At 33.6% G+C, this 17,500-nt stretch overlaps 1 protein-coding gene across 2 annotated transcripts in view; it reads right to left on the reverse strand.

Annotated features, from left to right (window-relative positions):
- The window catches only part of LOC144962821 (phosphatidylinositol-glycan-specific phospholipase D-like), a 45,705-nt gene that overhangs the window by 22,785 nt on the left and 5,420 nt on the right, over positions 1 to 17,500 (reverse strand). For both annotated transcript variants that reach the window (XM_078896098.1, XM_078896099.1), the window contains exons 4-14: positions 13,940 to 14,037; positions 10,313 to 10,423; positions 9,917 to 9,965; positions 9,205 to 9,265; positions 8,340 to 8,447; positions 7,095 to 7,122; positions 4,812 to 4,951; positions 3,486 to 3,684; positions 2,716 to 2,858; positions 991 to 1,103; positions 307 to 392 (exon numbers count right to left, since the gene is read on the reverse strand). In XM_078896098.1, the coding sequence (XP_078752224.1) occupies positions 307 to 392; positions 991 to 1,103; positions 2,716 to 2,858; positions 3,486 to 3,684; positions 4,812 to 4,951; positions 7,095 to 7,122; positions 8,340 to 8,447; positions 9,205 to 9,265; positions 9,917 to 9,965; positions 10,313 to 10,423; positions 13,940 to 14,037 (1,136 nt within the window). The remainder of the gene's footprint in view (positions 1 to 306; positions 393 to 990; positions 1,104 to 2,715; positions 2,859 to 3,485; positions 3,685 to 4,811; positions 4,952 to 7,094; positions 7,123 to 8,339; positions 8,448 to 9,204; positions 9,266 to 9,916; positions 9,966 to 10,312; positions 10,424 to 13,939; positions 14,038 to 17,500) is intronic.

Consider the following 17,500-nt stretch of genomic DNA (forward strand, 5'->3'; position numbering starts at 1 on the left):
ACAAGGGGTCCAGAGCCAACAGCAATGTTTAATATGTAGGACGAGACATGATGCTTGTTAGGTGATATTACAATTTTTTTTCAGACAGAAACAACGTTGCTAACATTTTACACCTGAGTACGGTGAGAGAATGTGAATAAAGAGCCTTTTCCAAGGACTCAACTATGCGCCGCACAGACCAGGACTCGAACCCAAGACCTTGTGATCCGAAGGCGAGTGTTATACCACTAGACCACATAGCAGCACATCCTTTCATTTATTTCTACGCAAGACAGTATTATGTAAATATAATACACTTCAACTTACATCTTGTTCATTTTCAGGTCCTGGAATTTTTATGTCTGCTGCCTCATAGACATCAAGTTTGGATACGTTAAGTCCATAATCTGTGCCTTTAATCACAACATAGCAAAATAAAAAATTGCATATAATAACATGTAAGTTATCAAGGACGCTTTACAATCAATTAATGCTGATTAAAATAAAAAGCTTTCTATATCTAGCCAAGCTTGTACATTATAAATCATAATTGACTAAAATTGACAATAAACAAATTACAGATTTTTTATAATGAAAAAATAGATAATAACATCTAAACAAACGGTATGCAAGCAATAAGACATAATAATATATTCTTAAAAGAAAAAAAAAAGGGAAAATAAAATTCAGGGGGTTATCGCAGTAATCACAATCCAAATAATTTCACTTTCGTAGTTTAAATATCAAAAGGAAGGAGTAATTTTATCTACACATTCATTTACTGTGGCTTATCATCCAAAGATGCCAGGTTAAATTTCCAATTTTGATGTACAGATGGCTTCATAATACAATATACTTCAAATAAGCATTGTTTGAAGTACAAAGTTTCACCTTAAATCATGTAATGGATGACATTTTGTCATTATGTTATTTTTTTTAAAACATAGAGAATGCAAAAATGGCTTGTACATGGTGAAGGAAAGTATTTAAGTCATGCATGATTTCACCTACCATACATAATAAAAACCATGCCATTCTGTTGACCAGAACGAGAGTAGAAGCCAGGAGCTCCAATGACAAGATCATCATTTCCATCCTTGTCCAAATCACCTACAGCAAAGGCACTAAAGATTGAAATGAAATCATTATGTTTTAGTTTGTCTGACAACATTGTATATGGCCAGAGTTTGATTCTTTGGAATTTATTAAGTGTCCTCTCATTATTGCCATAAAATCTGCATGATACTTATTGAACTCCTCTGGAGTTGTACAAATCAGCGGGTGGCTAAATGATTCACCTTTCTACTATCCATCCCTCCCCCACTTAACCCTAACTATGCTGGTTTCAAGGGTTTGCCAATCGGTAATAAGAACAAGATGACTGGCACTCATCGCACAATTAGCTTAGAATTCGGGGATGAGTGATGATAGCGTCTAAACTCGCCCATTTTTGTCTTCATTCTCACTCTGCCTTTCCAAGCATTTAGATCATCGCATGGGAAAGATGGCTCTAACGACAAATAATAGTTTAAAAAATAAATAAAAGAGTCACTCTTAGTTGAGTTTAGCCAAGCTTAACAGGAAGCTGTTCTGTCTTTCTGGAGATATGTATTAATTAAAGGATAACTAATAGATGCATGAGGTTGTGAAGTCTGCATCCCGCATGTCTCCCCGACGATCAGCTGGTCATGAGAATAAGTGAGTGAGTGATTGAACTTATAGATTTAACAAATGTTTATGTCGCTGATGTGTTGTTCCCCTTGAGTTTTGGATAAGATAAACTTTTTTTCTGATCCCAGGAGTTTATCTTAAGTGGACTGCATTGTAATGTCTATAAGTATATCAAAATCAGTTTGTGATGTTTGTTTTAAAAGAGATTTATTTTGGTATTTTATTAAGTTGTGCAGCTTTGTGGTCTTGTAGTTTGACATGTGGCTTCTGACTGGTAGGTCCCTGGTTTGGTCTCATTATGAGTGACCTAAAATTGAAAGCGTGGATAAAGCTCGTTGTTCTCTTACCACACTTTGATTTAAAATGAAAACATAGTCTGTCCAAAAAAAAAAAAGAAAGTAAAATTGACTTACGGGTGTCATGTCTAATCCTAAACGTTAGTGTTGCTGGGATCGCTTGTAAAGCATTTTGAGCACATTTAGAGAGGATATTGTGCAATAATAATTTAAAAAAAAAGACTTTTGTTTGCTTTTCTAAAACTTGTCATTCAGATATGATAAGGAACATGATTAAAACTCTTCGGATACCCTTGCCATTGCTTTCAATAAGATGGTAATTCATTGCTATATATGATGCAATCACTGGACTGTGGTTGGAAGCTGAGGTGAGAAAAGTTGATACTTTGGGATTTTTCTTGTATTTTTTAATCTGCTTTGTGCAGCATTGTTGTCTAATAATATAACACTTGCCTTCGAATCTGTAGGTCTCCTGTTTAAGTTCTGTTCTAGGCAGTGTACAGTTGAGTCCTTAGACAACTCTTAATTCACATTTTATCACCGTACTCATGTGTAAAATGAGTACTTGGCCAGTAACAGCATTGTCTCTGTCGAAAAATTCATAATTGTAAAGGGCTTTTGGGCACATTTGCCAGATATTGAGCGACATAAAAGCTAAAGTTGTAGTTTTTGGTGTTTTTTGACCACTGTGTAGTTCACAACCTTATTTCACATCAAAACTGGCACCAAATAATTTACTTTGATATTTAAAAAACATAAAAATTCTCACCTCCCAAGCCTTGCATATTTAGATGCAACAGACATCACTGCATCAGGGTATCTTTTGTTCTTCCCAAGAGGTTCATTCTCTCTTTTCTTCTCAGTTTTGAATTGTAATGATTTCATTCCCTCCTCCAATTGATGTATCTTATTCTGATAAGGACAAAATATAAGGAATGAAATCTATTGATAAAAGATCTAAATCAGGATTTAATTTGACAAAAATATAATAGTTGTTACTTTAAATTTGGTGTTAATCCATAAAATTAATCAATTCACAACTAAAATAAAAATAAAAAACAAACAATCCTTCAAATAAGAATTTAGCTTAGAACTACATACAGTCACGTCTCTTCAATCCAAACACCTCCATTACCAGCATTTTGTCCAGATTTCAGAGACATTCGGACTGTGGAATCAGTCCCTCAAGTGTATAAACAAAGCGGGGTTCTCGATTAGAGAGACATGACTATATATATATATATATATATATATATATATATATATATATATATATATATATATATATATATATATATATATATATATATAATATATTATATATATATATATATATATATATATATATATAATTATATATATACACATATCAACAATCTACTTTCACTCTCACTTCCTGATGAGAGTGAACGCTCGAAACAATATTGTAGAGGTTGATCATAATTATACTTGAAATATTTTATAAATAGCTCCTTTTATCAAAAAGTTGATCACTATTATTTAAAGGTTTTTGTTTTGATATATTGAATGATTTCATACCAACAATTGTGCTGAGGGTGCCAGTGTAATGCCTCGTCCATTTTTCTTGACAACTACATCAGAAATGCTGGTACCCATGAGATTTGGTTCCCTGTACAGAGCTTTACCATTAAAAGAACCCTCCATTCCATGAAGTGATCCCATTCCACGGGATTTATTGCATCGAATGTAGAGTGGATTGTGTGGCATGTCGCATTGACTGGAATGAAATATTCATTGGATGAAAGTTTGATGATTAAATACATTAAAAAATGCATGAGAACTATAAAGCAGAAAATGCAGTTCATTACCAAACACAGTGGAACAAAAAAAAATGCAAGGAAGTTCCTTTTCTTTTTCAAACTATGTAATATACTTTATAACAGTTAAGTTGAATTTGGTCTAGTTAAAAAAAAATCATGGTGCTTGCAACACTTTTAGATCATTTTAGGAACCCAAAGCAAGGAGGATAGTACAAAACAAACAGGTTATTTATACAGATTTAGAGCAACTCTTTAACATGTAGCAGGACATAATGCTTGTATGGCAATACCGCAATTAAAAGAATAAAACAAAACAAAAGACAAAAGAAACCTGAGCATTTACAAAGGGTAATATCCACTAAACATGCTCAAAGTGCTATACAAATGGTTCCTAGCTAAGAGCAACACTTGATATGTAGCATGCCAGTGAGGCAATATCACCAATTTTTTTTCCAACAGAGACAAAGCTGTTAACGACCATGTAGTCATTTTACAACTGAGAACAGTATTAGAATGTGAGTAAAGAACCTTTTCCAAGAACTCAATTATGTGCTGGACTCGAATCCTGGACCTCCTGGCCCAAAGGTTAGTGCCATACCACAAGACCGCATAGCGGCATAGAGACAACCCTATTAATGACCAGGTACATAATTTTACAAGTATGGTGAGAGAATATGAGCAATAAGCTTTTTCCAAGGTGCTTTCAATGACAATACTTGAAGCACAGACAAGCAAACTGCTGGTTAAAAACATCAGCCAAAGAATGTGACTTGCTTTTATTTATTATTCCTAGTTTATTAATTTATTTCGAAATTTTTTTTACTGGATTAAGGTTAGTTGATGGAATGTTGACCAAATATTGGGTAAACAAAATTCTGACTAAAGATAAAGGATTTACAGGTCTGTTGTTAAAAAACAGCTTTGCAAGGGGCTTCCATTTTTTCCTGCATGACTCTCAATTATTTTAAACCTAAGAGGCAATACTAGAAGTTTAGGGATAGTATTAGTAAGCTTGATGGTGAAAAAAACTCACGATTATCATGTTTTAAAAAATAAAGGGAGAAAATTCAAATACGATTCTCACCTTTGACCATTTTCGATGGCAAATGCAATATGCTTCCAAATCCGTCGAGTCCATACTGCCATGTCCTCTATTCCTCCCAAGAAATATTCGTATAAGCTGTCAATCAAAAATGGACTCTTCTTTGCTGCTATGGGAAAATACTGAAGAAGAAAAATAATTTCATAGAAAATGTTAACAAACTGCCACCTCATGTCGAGAGGGTATTGAGTCAAAAGTATTGTAATTATAAGAATTTATGTTGTTTTTTGTTCAAAAATATAGTTTCAGACAAATATTGAAAATTCCACAAATAAAAACCCACAACATGATACAGTGGTGATCACCTAAATGCCAGTTGTCTTAATCCCTATTTTGCCTAAATATCCACCATTTTCAAGAGACAGGATTATTTCTTTTTAAATAGTATCCCTAAATGCCCACTTTCCAAAATAAAGTTCACCTAATTGCCCACCCTGAGAATTTTTAAAAAAGAAGAAAAAAGTACTTGAAGTAAAAGAAAAGATTCATCTGACGCATGGGTTAGCCTTGTGCAAACCTAAAAACACTGCCTCATTTTTTTTTCAAATGATAGATGACATTTTATGTGCAGCTATGTGGTCTTATGGTATGACACCCGCATTCAGATCAGAAGGTCCTTGGAAAAGGCTCTTTACTCAGATTCTCTCACCATACTCAGGTGTAAAATGAGCACCTGGCTGTGAACAGTGCTGTCTTTGTTGGAGAAAAAATTGTAATATCGCCTAACAGGAGTCAAGGTTCGTTCTGCATCTTATGTGTTGCTGTTGGTCAGGGACCCTTTGTAAAGTGAGCATGTTTAGTGGGTAATGGACTACATAAAAGCTCAAATTTAAAAAAATAAAATATAATTTAAATGTAAATCTAAACGGCAAGTCCCTTTTTAATCTGCTTCCACCCATCCTCTCTACAGCATTCCGATCTAACACTTCTCTTTGATGTTACACAACTGTAACTGCCTGTATGCATATTAATGAGACCAAAATAAAGAGTGAGACCGGCCTCATCGAACAAGGTGCTCAGTCCTCCTATTTCACTGCTGATAACATATACTTCTGACAGGAATGAAGTCTGAAAATGCAAAACTAGATGATGACATGTTAATTATAACATTTTTTTTGCAAAAAAAATTCATTCTGGATCTGACCGTAGAAACACCAACAAGAAAATAAATATATCTATGTTGAATGTGGTCAGTGACAGAATGAGAGGCAATGATTGCAATACTACCAAGCATCTGGTAAAGCATTTTACACACATTAAACCCGATCACTATAGTTGCTAGATACTTAAGGGAGCAGCATGGCTCAGCGGTACGGTCCTTGCTTCGTACCCAAAAGGTACAGAGTTCGACTTCTGCCTCATTGTGTGGCCTTGAGCAAGTCACCTTGCCCTACCTCACTTTGTAGCACGGCACTGCGGCTGACGCCTGGGTTATTCCAGTCTTCCCTTGGGATTAAACCCTAAAGACAAATTTCCCCTTGGGGGTAAAGAACGAGAATTTTATTTTTTATTTTATTTTATTTTAAGGATGATGGAACAAAAATGACGCCTAAAAGATGCTCTATGAAATGAAAACTTGGTTATATGTGGGCTGCTGGGGGGACAAATGAAGTAACATGGGGCACATCCATCATGGTGAATCAGTTGATATAAATGCTCATATTTAATTATCCAACTATTGACAAACTGCCCAAATGTGTGTTCTGCCTAAATGCCTTTTTTTTCTGCTTCCCAACGATTGGGCGATCACCAATGTATATTTAATTGGAAGAATTAATGGATAAGGTAATTGGAGTCTTTCCTGTGCAACTACAATTCATAGTTTGAAGTCTTTATAGCTATATATCTATATTTATTAGCATAGAAGCATTATATTTTCTTTTGGTGAAATGTCTTCTAAGACATTCATAGTGCAGGGGAAGAGAATTCTTTTTTATAACATTGGTAGCACACCAATCAAACGTGTATTGATAGTCAAACGTGATGTTTTTAAAAATGCAATCCAAAATCCAAACAGCTGATTTATATTAACAATCCTCATCTCTCAGTTCCCCATATGGCAATTATGTGTCGTCTGCATTTAAAAAAAGTCCTTTATAGCCTTATCAATGATAAAAAAAAAAATCCTCATGAGATGACACGCATGCACTTCTTGCAATCATTTTTCATTATTGTGACAAACATCAGATATTTACACATAATACAAAGGATCTTTTCTTTTCATAAAGAAAATTCCAATTTCATCGCCCTCCATCCCAAAATTACCTTTTTAACAGCAAGCCTTTCTGTAATTCTGAAAAAAAAAGCACAGAATGATATTGCAACTTTTTCAATTATTCATTTCCAAAAGTAAAATAAATAAATGCAAGAGGGGTCTGAAACATATGAGTCTTCAAAAAATTGTTAAGATCCTTTTTTCACTTTTTACTTTTCAACACCATTTTAAAGCTATGTTTGCTTTATTTTGATTTTACTTTAGAATAATTCCATGTTTACCTATCTCTTTTGCCCAGTTAAGTCAACCTAGTTTTGTTCTTTAGTATATCTCTTTTCTTCATTTTAAATATAACTTTGAAGCGCACTCTTCCTCTCTGTCTCTCTTTCTCTCTGCCTCCCCCCCTCCCTCCCCCCCCACCCTTTAAAAAAAAGGGGAGGGAGGGGGTCAATAATAACACTATCACCGTCTAGAATTTTTTAAATAACACCCCCCCCCCCCAATTCCTCCCGTCCCCCTATCTTATGCTTGATTTAGATTTATATAGTTTTGGTCTTGGTTTACATTTCATCTCATTACTTCATCTTACTGTCACTCTATTTCTCTCTCTCTCTCTTCCTCTCTCTCTTGCACGTACACACACACACACACACACACACACACACATTTTTACCAATGTTTTAATTATAATCCCCATGTAATATAACATATTTCCTTTTCTTGTTTACCTGAAAAGACCAAAGGCCGAAACATCGTTTACTTTGTTTTGTATCTTTTATAAGTCATTTTTACTCCCTTTATTTTACTATACATTTTATTGACTCATTTAGGCACCTCGAGATTTTGGTAGTTCTTTGCAGTGGCAGACTTAACAATATTGTCAGCAAAGTCAAAGTAAAATACACTTTGTTTACCAAATGAAAAACCAAATCATCTCCTTTCATGTCTAGATGATATATGATCTACAACAAGCAAGGCAAAATGCAACCTTGTCTCATTGCTGTGTCTGTATGAAATAATTGTGTTCTATCTTGGCTTTTTTCTTAATCTTACTTTTTATTGACTGTCTCCACATAAAGATTTTACTCCCTGTTTATTTTGTGTAGTGATCCTTTGTAAATATTAATTCCATCTTTACTAAAATATCCTATCATTACATTGTTTGAATGCAATGTTTTCTAACAAGAATTTGCTGTAATATTTTTATATAAAAATTGAAAAACCTCAAAAATACAACTCGTATATTAGGAGTTTTCTGTCCATCATTTGCAACATGACCAAGTTTGATTACTCACTTGGTTAAATACATGAGCTGGCTGCATGTCTGTATTATCGTCTCATTGATCTTACTCTGCCCATATAATTCCAGGTAAATTTTCCTTAAGTCATATACTGGTATAAACCTGAAAAATAAAAATAAAATGTGACTCCACTCCGAACCAGTTCTGGAAAACAAGTAAATACAGAAGATGTGATTTTAGGGCTAGCTATCAAAGCTGGAAAATAAAAAATGCATATATGCTGTGCATGCAACGAATAATGGGTAAGCCTGGCTTACTTTGATAGTTAAGTTCCATTCCTAGTCTGAACCTGGATGACGGATTTTGAATGAATTTCCCTCTAGCCTATTGATAATGGATGTAAAATCATGTGTTCCCTTTGTGTAAAATGTTGATGTCTTTGCCAAATAAAATTATTCAAGGTCTAAAAGGCTTGCGTGTCATCTAGCAGAATAGTTTGTAAAATTCACAATTTTTACCAATTTATTTTCGAAAGCATAGCAATTAAACAATATAAAGGCAGTGTAAATTCAAAACAGCTATCTATCTTTTATTAATTCAAGGTTTGGAATATCAACAACTTTATTTACATGAAAATTTAGAGATGCAATACAATATTACAGCTACCATAATGAAGACAGTTCGAAGAATAAATATCTTATAATAAATAAATGATAAAATAAATAAGTAAATAATATAATTATTTTGAAAAAGCAAAAGCATTCTTTGGTTCGACAACAATGGGAAATAATAAGTTGAACAAAATAATAAATGAATGAATAAATAACAAATAATATAGGAAAAGCAAGAGCATTCTTTGGTCTTTATAATGACAAAACAGGAAGAAAAGTGAATTTGAAACAATATAATAATAACTTACCATTCTCCAACAATATCACTGTACGTTAGATTCAACTGGAATAAATTCAACACATCACCACCTATAAAGGTACAATAGAAGTGTGACTTATTTCTAATTATTCATAACTATAATTTACAAAACTGCTTTCTTATTCAACAGCCCAGCATTGTGACTATTCGCCTTTATAGCAAAACAAAAATACATTTCCTTGATATGGATTGACACTGGTATTCAAATCCAGTAATTTCTTTCAACACGATACATCCTATTCAGTTTAATAATTAATAGACAACAACATTTAGAATAGAAGAAATCAGGATGTACAGAATGTCAATCTTGGGAACTCAGTTAAAACACATAAAAGCAAAATATAGAGCCAACGATAATCTAGTTTGAAGAGCATTGAGTAACACTTAAATATTGTAAGACTACAGATTACTTCTAGTTATTTAATGGATTAATATCCAGTTAAAAATAAACATCTATCATCTCACATATCTTTTAATGTCCTAGGTTTTCATACTAGTTATGTAATAATTACTCAAAATTGAGTGGGAAAAATGCAAACATTTGGGAAATATTATTGAGGTAGCTTTACTGATACAGCCTTTTATAACCAAAGGAAATAAAACAGCATATGACAATGAAAGCAAGATAGTAGACACTGACTGAAAATATTTCAAATTCGTCAATTTCTATTCATACATATATCTGAATATATGAACAGTACCTAAATCACCATCATCGTGAGCTGCTGGATAATCATTATGGTAGTTAGTCTGAAATAAATAAAAAAGGTAAAATCTAGGCTAAATAGATAGCATAATAAATATGTTATCATTATCATTGAAAGTTATTTTACTAAATAGTTTAAATTCAGACATTATAAACTAAAGTACAAAGTTTTTCGGACATGTGGTCACAAAATGAGAATCACAATTTTTAAAGAAGATGAATGAAAATGATTAACAAGGGAAACGTAAGAAAAAAATTGGAAAGAAATAAAGGCAGTAAGCCATGACGAGACCATTATGTTGAGATACGTTTAAAGTGTAGACACTTAAGATGAGGTTGGTAATGATGATGAATGATATTGAACAATGTAAACAATGAAGATAGTATTTACCCTTGCCATGGTAGAGAGAAATCCTTGGGGAATTCCAAGGGAGTGCCATGATATATCAGCCACAATGTGAGATGTTATTCCCATCAGGAAAGTAACTAGCTTTTGTGCATGCTTGGGGGGAGAATAATTGCGAAACAAAAAATAATTCACTCAAAAGAGATTCAATATGCATCTATTGTGTTTAACTTTATACAGACTTAATTCTGATAAAAACTACATATAAAGTTATGCTTTTTGTGTGTTTAAATTTAAGAGAAGTAAAACAATCTCAAGTGAATTTTGCAAGATATCCACTAAATGCGATCAAAACGTGTTACAGGGGGTCCCCCTAGCCAACAGCAGCAAGACTTACAATGTAGGATGAGACATGATGCCTCTTAGGAGATATTAAAATTTTTGGCCTATTAACGACTGGGTACTAATTTTACACCTGATTACGGTGAGAGAGAATTTTCCAAGGACTGAACCATGTGCCGCCCAGAGCAGGTCTCGAACCCTGGACCTTCTGATCTGAAGGCGGGTGTCATACCAAATTACTACTTCGACTAACTGTTTTAATTGAAGGTCTTTATCAACTTAAAATTCATTGGACAAAGTTCCCAACAAGGAATTATGGGATAAGACAACCGAAATAAAGAAAAAACAAGAAAGAAAAAAGCATGTGCAATTAATAATCAAATAATAATAATAATAATAATAATAATAATAATAATAATAATAATAATAAATAATAATAATAATAATAATAATAATAATAATAATAATAATAATAATAATAATAATAATAATAATATAATAATAATAATAATAATAATAATAATAATAATAATAATAATAATAATATAATATAATAATAATAATAATAATAATAATAATAATAATAATAATAATAATAATAATAATAATAATAATAATAATAATAATAATAATAATAATTTTACTTTTATTCATCCCAAAAAAAGGAAATTTGAGTACAGATGGGTGTGTGTTAAAATATAGATCGCCTAGATACAAATAAATTATGTGACATACAACGGACTAAATTTACATAGATAATAGGATATATAAAATGAATAAATAAATAAATGAATATATCATAAAAATAATCAAGTAAATAAATAATATAAAAAGTGGCATGCAATGTAAAATTAAAATTAAGATAAAGCAATAAAATTTCAACTAATTGTGTATATTATAAATTAGCTTAAAGTAGTTGTAGATGAGTATTATATGACCGTACACCTTGAGGCACAAAGGATTTCCTGTGTCGCTCTTGTCTTCAATTTTATTGACAGGAGGCGGTTATTTCTCTTTGTAAACTTAAAGAGGTTATACAAGGGATGACTTTCATCCCTCCAGATATTACTTAGTATGTTGAAACAGGACCAGTCATATCATTCATCTACTTTACAGTAATGATCAAAAGTAAGATTAAATTTTGGTTTTCTGTCACCCTCTTTAACTACAAAATAGATCCACAAGGTTTATATATCAAGTAAAAGAGGAATGATAGAGGATTCATAAAATCAGTTTTATTGACAGCGAGATACCATGGCTGTACAGTAAATAGCAACTTTTAAAATCTGAAAAATGGTTTTAGAAATCAATATTTTATGTGGCTCCTTCAATATCAACCAAGGGCCTTACTTGACGCCTTGTCGACATTGTAAGACTGTAGACAGTTTTGGCAATTATCTTGGTTCAAACTGCGGTTACAAAAGTAAAAAGTTCATCATTGTCCTCTTCTTGGAATTGGGCGATTTTAAAGAGTGTAAATTTGAGACTGCATTTGTTCCAAAGGATTTGTTTCTGGTGACAGGGCTGGCCACATGAAGGGTTCAACATTCTTGTCCCTCAAGAAGCACTGGATGGTGTGGACTCTATGAGGTGGGAGTTATGGATGGCCAAGATGTCAAATGTTATTGCCAGGGTGGTTGATAAACAGAATGTCATGTGGTTGCAAGACTTATTGGATGTATTATTGAGCATTCAGTTGCCTGGGACCATTTGTTCTCGAGTCCATTGTTCATAATTCATGCAGTGCTTTTCGGTTATCATCAGCCAAACAGCCAGACATCTTGCACGCAGGCCTACCTCTAGAAGTTAATGTTGCATTGTATGTCTGTTGCACTGCCCAATTTCCTGAGAATTGGCAATTGTTGTTTTGAATAGGTCTTTTTTCATCCATGTGAAGAATATTTTCACCAGTGTGGACAATGATTTATGCATAGCTATCCTTGCCTTGGAACTTTTAACTGAAGCATTCAAAAAATACTTGTGGTGTAAGTGATAGACTGACGTTTGAGATATGTTAAAAATGTTAACACCGTAACCAGCTTCTAAATGTCCAAGTAACCCTTGTCTGTTCTTCACAATTCAGTTTTGGATAGTAATGTTCTGCGGGTGTTAAAAGATCTTGACATAAAAAATTTTAGAAGGATTTCTTGTTCTTGATGTCAGAACAAACTAAAGATATCACAGACAGCATCAGAAAGCTGAATTTGTTGTCAACGAATGCGAAGAAATGCGCGTCTTATTTGATCCTGAATGGCTTGCTACAGAGAATGCATTATTTCGTGTTCAGCTCTATTTTTGCCAAATCGGGATAATCAAGTGATTACTTTCAAACCACGATATTTCACTTGAAGTGATGCATATGTGAATATATTTGGTACCATAATCATTGTTACCTAACAGAATCTAATTTTCTCTAACATGATATATAATTTCCTTTAATACATATTCCTTGCCATTGAGAGCACATAAAAATTGTAATGTTACTTTTGATCACTACTGTATAAAAGGCATTTAAGTATTTGCCTGCCTTTTTCACAGAGAATGAGAGTGGAAAAAATAATACTTCAAGAAAATATGCTATCAATTTCACTGGAGAGAATTTAAACTGGCATAATATGCAAACTATGCCGAACCTGATAGCTCTAGGTTATAAAATTAAGACCATCCTTGTGTGACACACACATACTACCACCTTATATTGTGTCAACGTCACATACAAGGTAAGCGAAGTCTTGGTTTAATAGGTCACAAAATATTCTTAAAGCAACGATTTAGAAGAATGATCTGTTTCTTTTACGGAAAGGATTAGCTTGAAACATATATATTGCTTTGATCATTGTCTTCTGAATTTGTTATTATACTTTTAGATCAAAGGAATACTGTTCCCTTTGACAAATATCATACCTGGAGAGCCAGGAATCACTCATCATCTGGTCTTTCCCTTTCAACCTATCTGGAATGGTTCAAAAATTCACAAAGACAATTCTGCTGTTTTATCAAAACACATAAGCCCCCAAAATTGCATCAAGAAGGTGATTCCATTTGAACTCAAAGCAGATACTGAGAAGACTGCTCTCAGGTGGCAACAACTAAAACAGACACCTCAGCGAAGACTAGGATTAAGGTTTCCATTTGACAGCATCTACCCTAGGGTCACAGGAACAAGTAAAATTGAGATGAGTATTCTGTATTAATTGTTGAAAGTAATTGAGATGATGCACTTTAGTATTCCTTCATCCTTTTGAGGGAAGAAATATTTGAAAAGAATATTTCAAAATATGTATTTTTAATCAATGGAAGCATGTCTGTTTTCTTCAGAACAAAACATACCACATCCCAGGGCTTAGGATAATTCTTCCTTATGTAGTTGATGCTGGCATTGAGGAAAGGAGTCCAGTGAGTGTCCTCAGAAACGTCATGATAATTGCCTAGTTTAAGAAAAAATATACATATTATCACAGATTTCCAATATATAAGTTAATGCAATTCCGTAAGCTTTTTTCAATCTGAATAGAATAACTATAAAATAAAAAATTCGTTGTCTACTGAAGTTTTTTATTTCTTTGAAGAATTGAAAATTGAATGAAAATTTGTAAAATGATAATTATTACCAAGAATAAGTAAAGATCCAAAGTATGTTCTGTTGTATTATTTTATATAATTATTTTTTAAAATGAATAAATAAATTTTAAAAATAAATCCCCATCAAATTTGCTGTTTTTGAAGGTTTTTATCACCTAATCAAATTTGCTGTTTCGGTGCTCCCTCTTCTAACTACAATATATATATATATATATATATATATATATATATAATATATATATATATATATATATATATATATATATATATATATATAATATATATATATATATATATATATATATATATATATATATATATGTTGAAATATCAATGAACAATGACGTCATTAGTTTTTGTACTGCAATTAGTTACTATCTTTTATCATAGAGTGAAGTCCGTTGGTTGTTGACATTGTCTCTCTTCTGATTAAAACGTTATGGACTTGAAAGATGTCCTTTGCCATTATTTCTTATTAAATTCTACAGGTTATGGGCCCAGACAGGCTCAACCATTTTCGATTTGGAACATTGAAAGTGGAAAGTAATGTAAGTTTCTCTATTCAGTGTACTAGTGCTAATCAGCTAATACAATCAACAACAAAAGGTTGTGGTAGGGATAGTGAGATATAACGGCTACGTAGAAAAATGGCATCAGGAGGAGTATTGCACGTCCCTCTGTTGAAAGGGCATTTAAATTACAGTTGCTGGAAGATGCAAATGAAAATGTACCTGATTCACCAAGACTTATTTGAGTGCGTGACGGGGGAGTGCAGAGACACGAAGAAAACACAGAAGGCGCTGGCTACCATCGTGTTGGGCATCGATCCGGGTTTGCTGTATCTGATCGGGACAGAGCCAGAATCAGCCAAAGAGGTCTGGCAAACACTCGAAAGACAATTTCAAAAGGATAGTTGGCTAAACAAGTTGTCACTAAAGAAGCGACTTTATAACATGAGGTTAACAAACAATGACGTGAATGGCCATATAAAAGAAATGACTGAAACATTTCAATCGTTATCGCTTCTGGGATGTAAAGTTGACGATGAAGAAAAAGTATGTTTACTTTTATCCAGCCTTCCAAAGCAATATGACATACTGGTAACAACTTTTGGTGCTGCAGATAAGGCACCCTCTTTCGAACAAGTTACAGAAAGACTACTAGCAGATGTAACTCGGTGTTCCATGGAGAGAATGGTCCATCAGCCTGAAGAGGTTATGAAAGTGAAGAGTGCTGGCAGAGGAGTAAAAACAGCTTTAAAAGGAAAGTGTTATCACTGTCATAAAGACAGACATTATAAGAACTCTTGCCCGTTGTTAAGACAACACAACAAGAAGATTTCGTCGAATTCAAAGCCATCATCTTTACTTGTGGAAGAACAATGTTCATCCGGCGAACTCTGTGAAACGCTAGATAATAAGTGGATCTTGGACTCAGGAGCAACTTCTCACATGTGTAATGACATAACGATTTTTCATGAATTCCAAAGAACTGACAATTAAGTTGTTACTTTAGGAGATGGACACAAAATTAATTCAGTTGGAATTGGTAAAGTTTACCTGGATTTAGAGGGTGAAAAGTGCATCTTAAATGATGTGATTTGTGTACCTGAACTTGCTCATAATTTGATAAGTGCAGCCAAAATCCTGAAACATGGGGGAAGTGTAATTTTCTCCCAAGCTTCAGGAAAAATCATGAATGAAAAAAGAACTCTTGCTTATGCAAATTATGATCAAGAATACAATCAGTTTATTATAAAATGTATGCCTAGTAAAATCAGGCCAAACACCGACTAAAATTCTGTTTTGAGTGTTGAAAGTAAACATGAATATGTTTCTCTTGATGATGGTGGTCAGAGTGTGTCAAAGGAAGACTTGTGGCATTGCAGATTTGGTCATCTTGGAGCTGATAATTTGTGTAAACTGTCACAAAAGAAGATGGTATCAAAGTTTGATTTTGATAACAAGAAGAAAATAAAATTTTGTGAATTTTGTACCAAGGGAAAGCAACACAGGTCTCCTTTCCTACTCACTCTGAAAACCAATGTCTCAATGATGTGCTGGGATTGATTCACAGTGATGTGTGTGGCCCTTTGCCAAACTCATTGGGAAACAATAGGTATTTTGTAACATTCATTGATGACTTCACAAGACATTGCTGGGTTTATGCTTTACAAACTAAAGACCAAGTCTTGAGTGTGTTCAAAGAGTTCAAAACCATGGTTGAAAAAGTTACTGGGAAACGAATCAAAATCTTGCGGTCAGATAATGGCGGGGAATATGAGTCTAATGAATTCAAAGAGTTCTTGTTAGAATGTGGAATTAGACATGAGTACACCGTTCCTAAAACTCCTGAACAGAATGGAGTTGCTGAAAGATTAAACAGAGTTTTGATTGAGAAGGTCCGAACCATGTTGGTTCAATCCAGGTTACCCCAAAGGTTCTGGGCTGAGGCGTTAAATACAGCTGTGCATGTTCACAACTTGAGTCCTTCAAGAGTGTTAGGTGATAAGACTCCCAGGGAGCTTTTTACAGGTAAAAAGCCAAATGTTTCATATCTGAAAAGTTTTGGGTGCACTGCCTTCATGCATATCCCAAAGGATGAAAGAAAGAAGTTAAATCCAAAATCTAGAAAGTGCATTTTTATGGGGTACGGTCAAACGTCAAAAGGCTATAGGCTTTATGATACTGAGAAGAGAAGAATTATTCTAAGTAGAGATGTTATTTTCACAGAATGGAGATTTGAAGGTCTGCCAAGTGAGGGAGATGCAGCTCAGGAAAATGAATTTCAGTGTCCAATTCTTGATCTAAATTTAGAGACTGAGACTGAAAATGATCATGAAACAAGTAACCTAGAGGGTAATGTTCATGAAACTGAAGCACAAATAAGAAGGAGTACAAGAGCTACAAGACCAGTTGAGAGATATGGAGAATGGCTGTACACTAGTAGTAGTAGCAGCAGCAGCTATGATGCTGAGCCTACAACTCTATCTGAAGCACTGCAAAGGCATGATGGTAAGCTTTGGAAAGAGGCAGCTGATAATGAGTACAATTCCCTTCTTAAAAACGGTGTATGGAATCTAACTAAGCTTCCAGAGGGAAGAAAGGCCATAGGTTGTAAATGGGTTTTTAAAAGGAAACTGACCCCCGATGGCACTGTTCAAAGATATAAGGTCAGGCTTGTGGCACAAGGTTATAGTCAAGTGTATGGAGAAGATTATGATGACGTTTATGCTCCAGTTGCAAGGTTTGAGTCAGTCAGAACAGTCGTATCTCAAGCCGTCAAAGAGAAAATGAATATTCACCAAAT

Source organism: Berghia stephanieae, chromosome 1, assembly GCF_034508935.2.
Source record: "Berghia stephanieae isolate SIO BIC M18660-M18661 chromosome 1, UCSD_Bste_1.3, whole genome shotgun sequence".
NCBI lineage: Eukaryota > Metazoa > Mollusca > Gastropoda > Nudibranchia > Aeolidiidae > Berghia > Berghia stephanieae.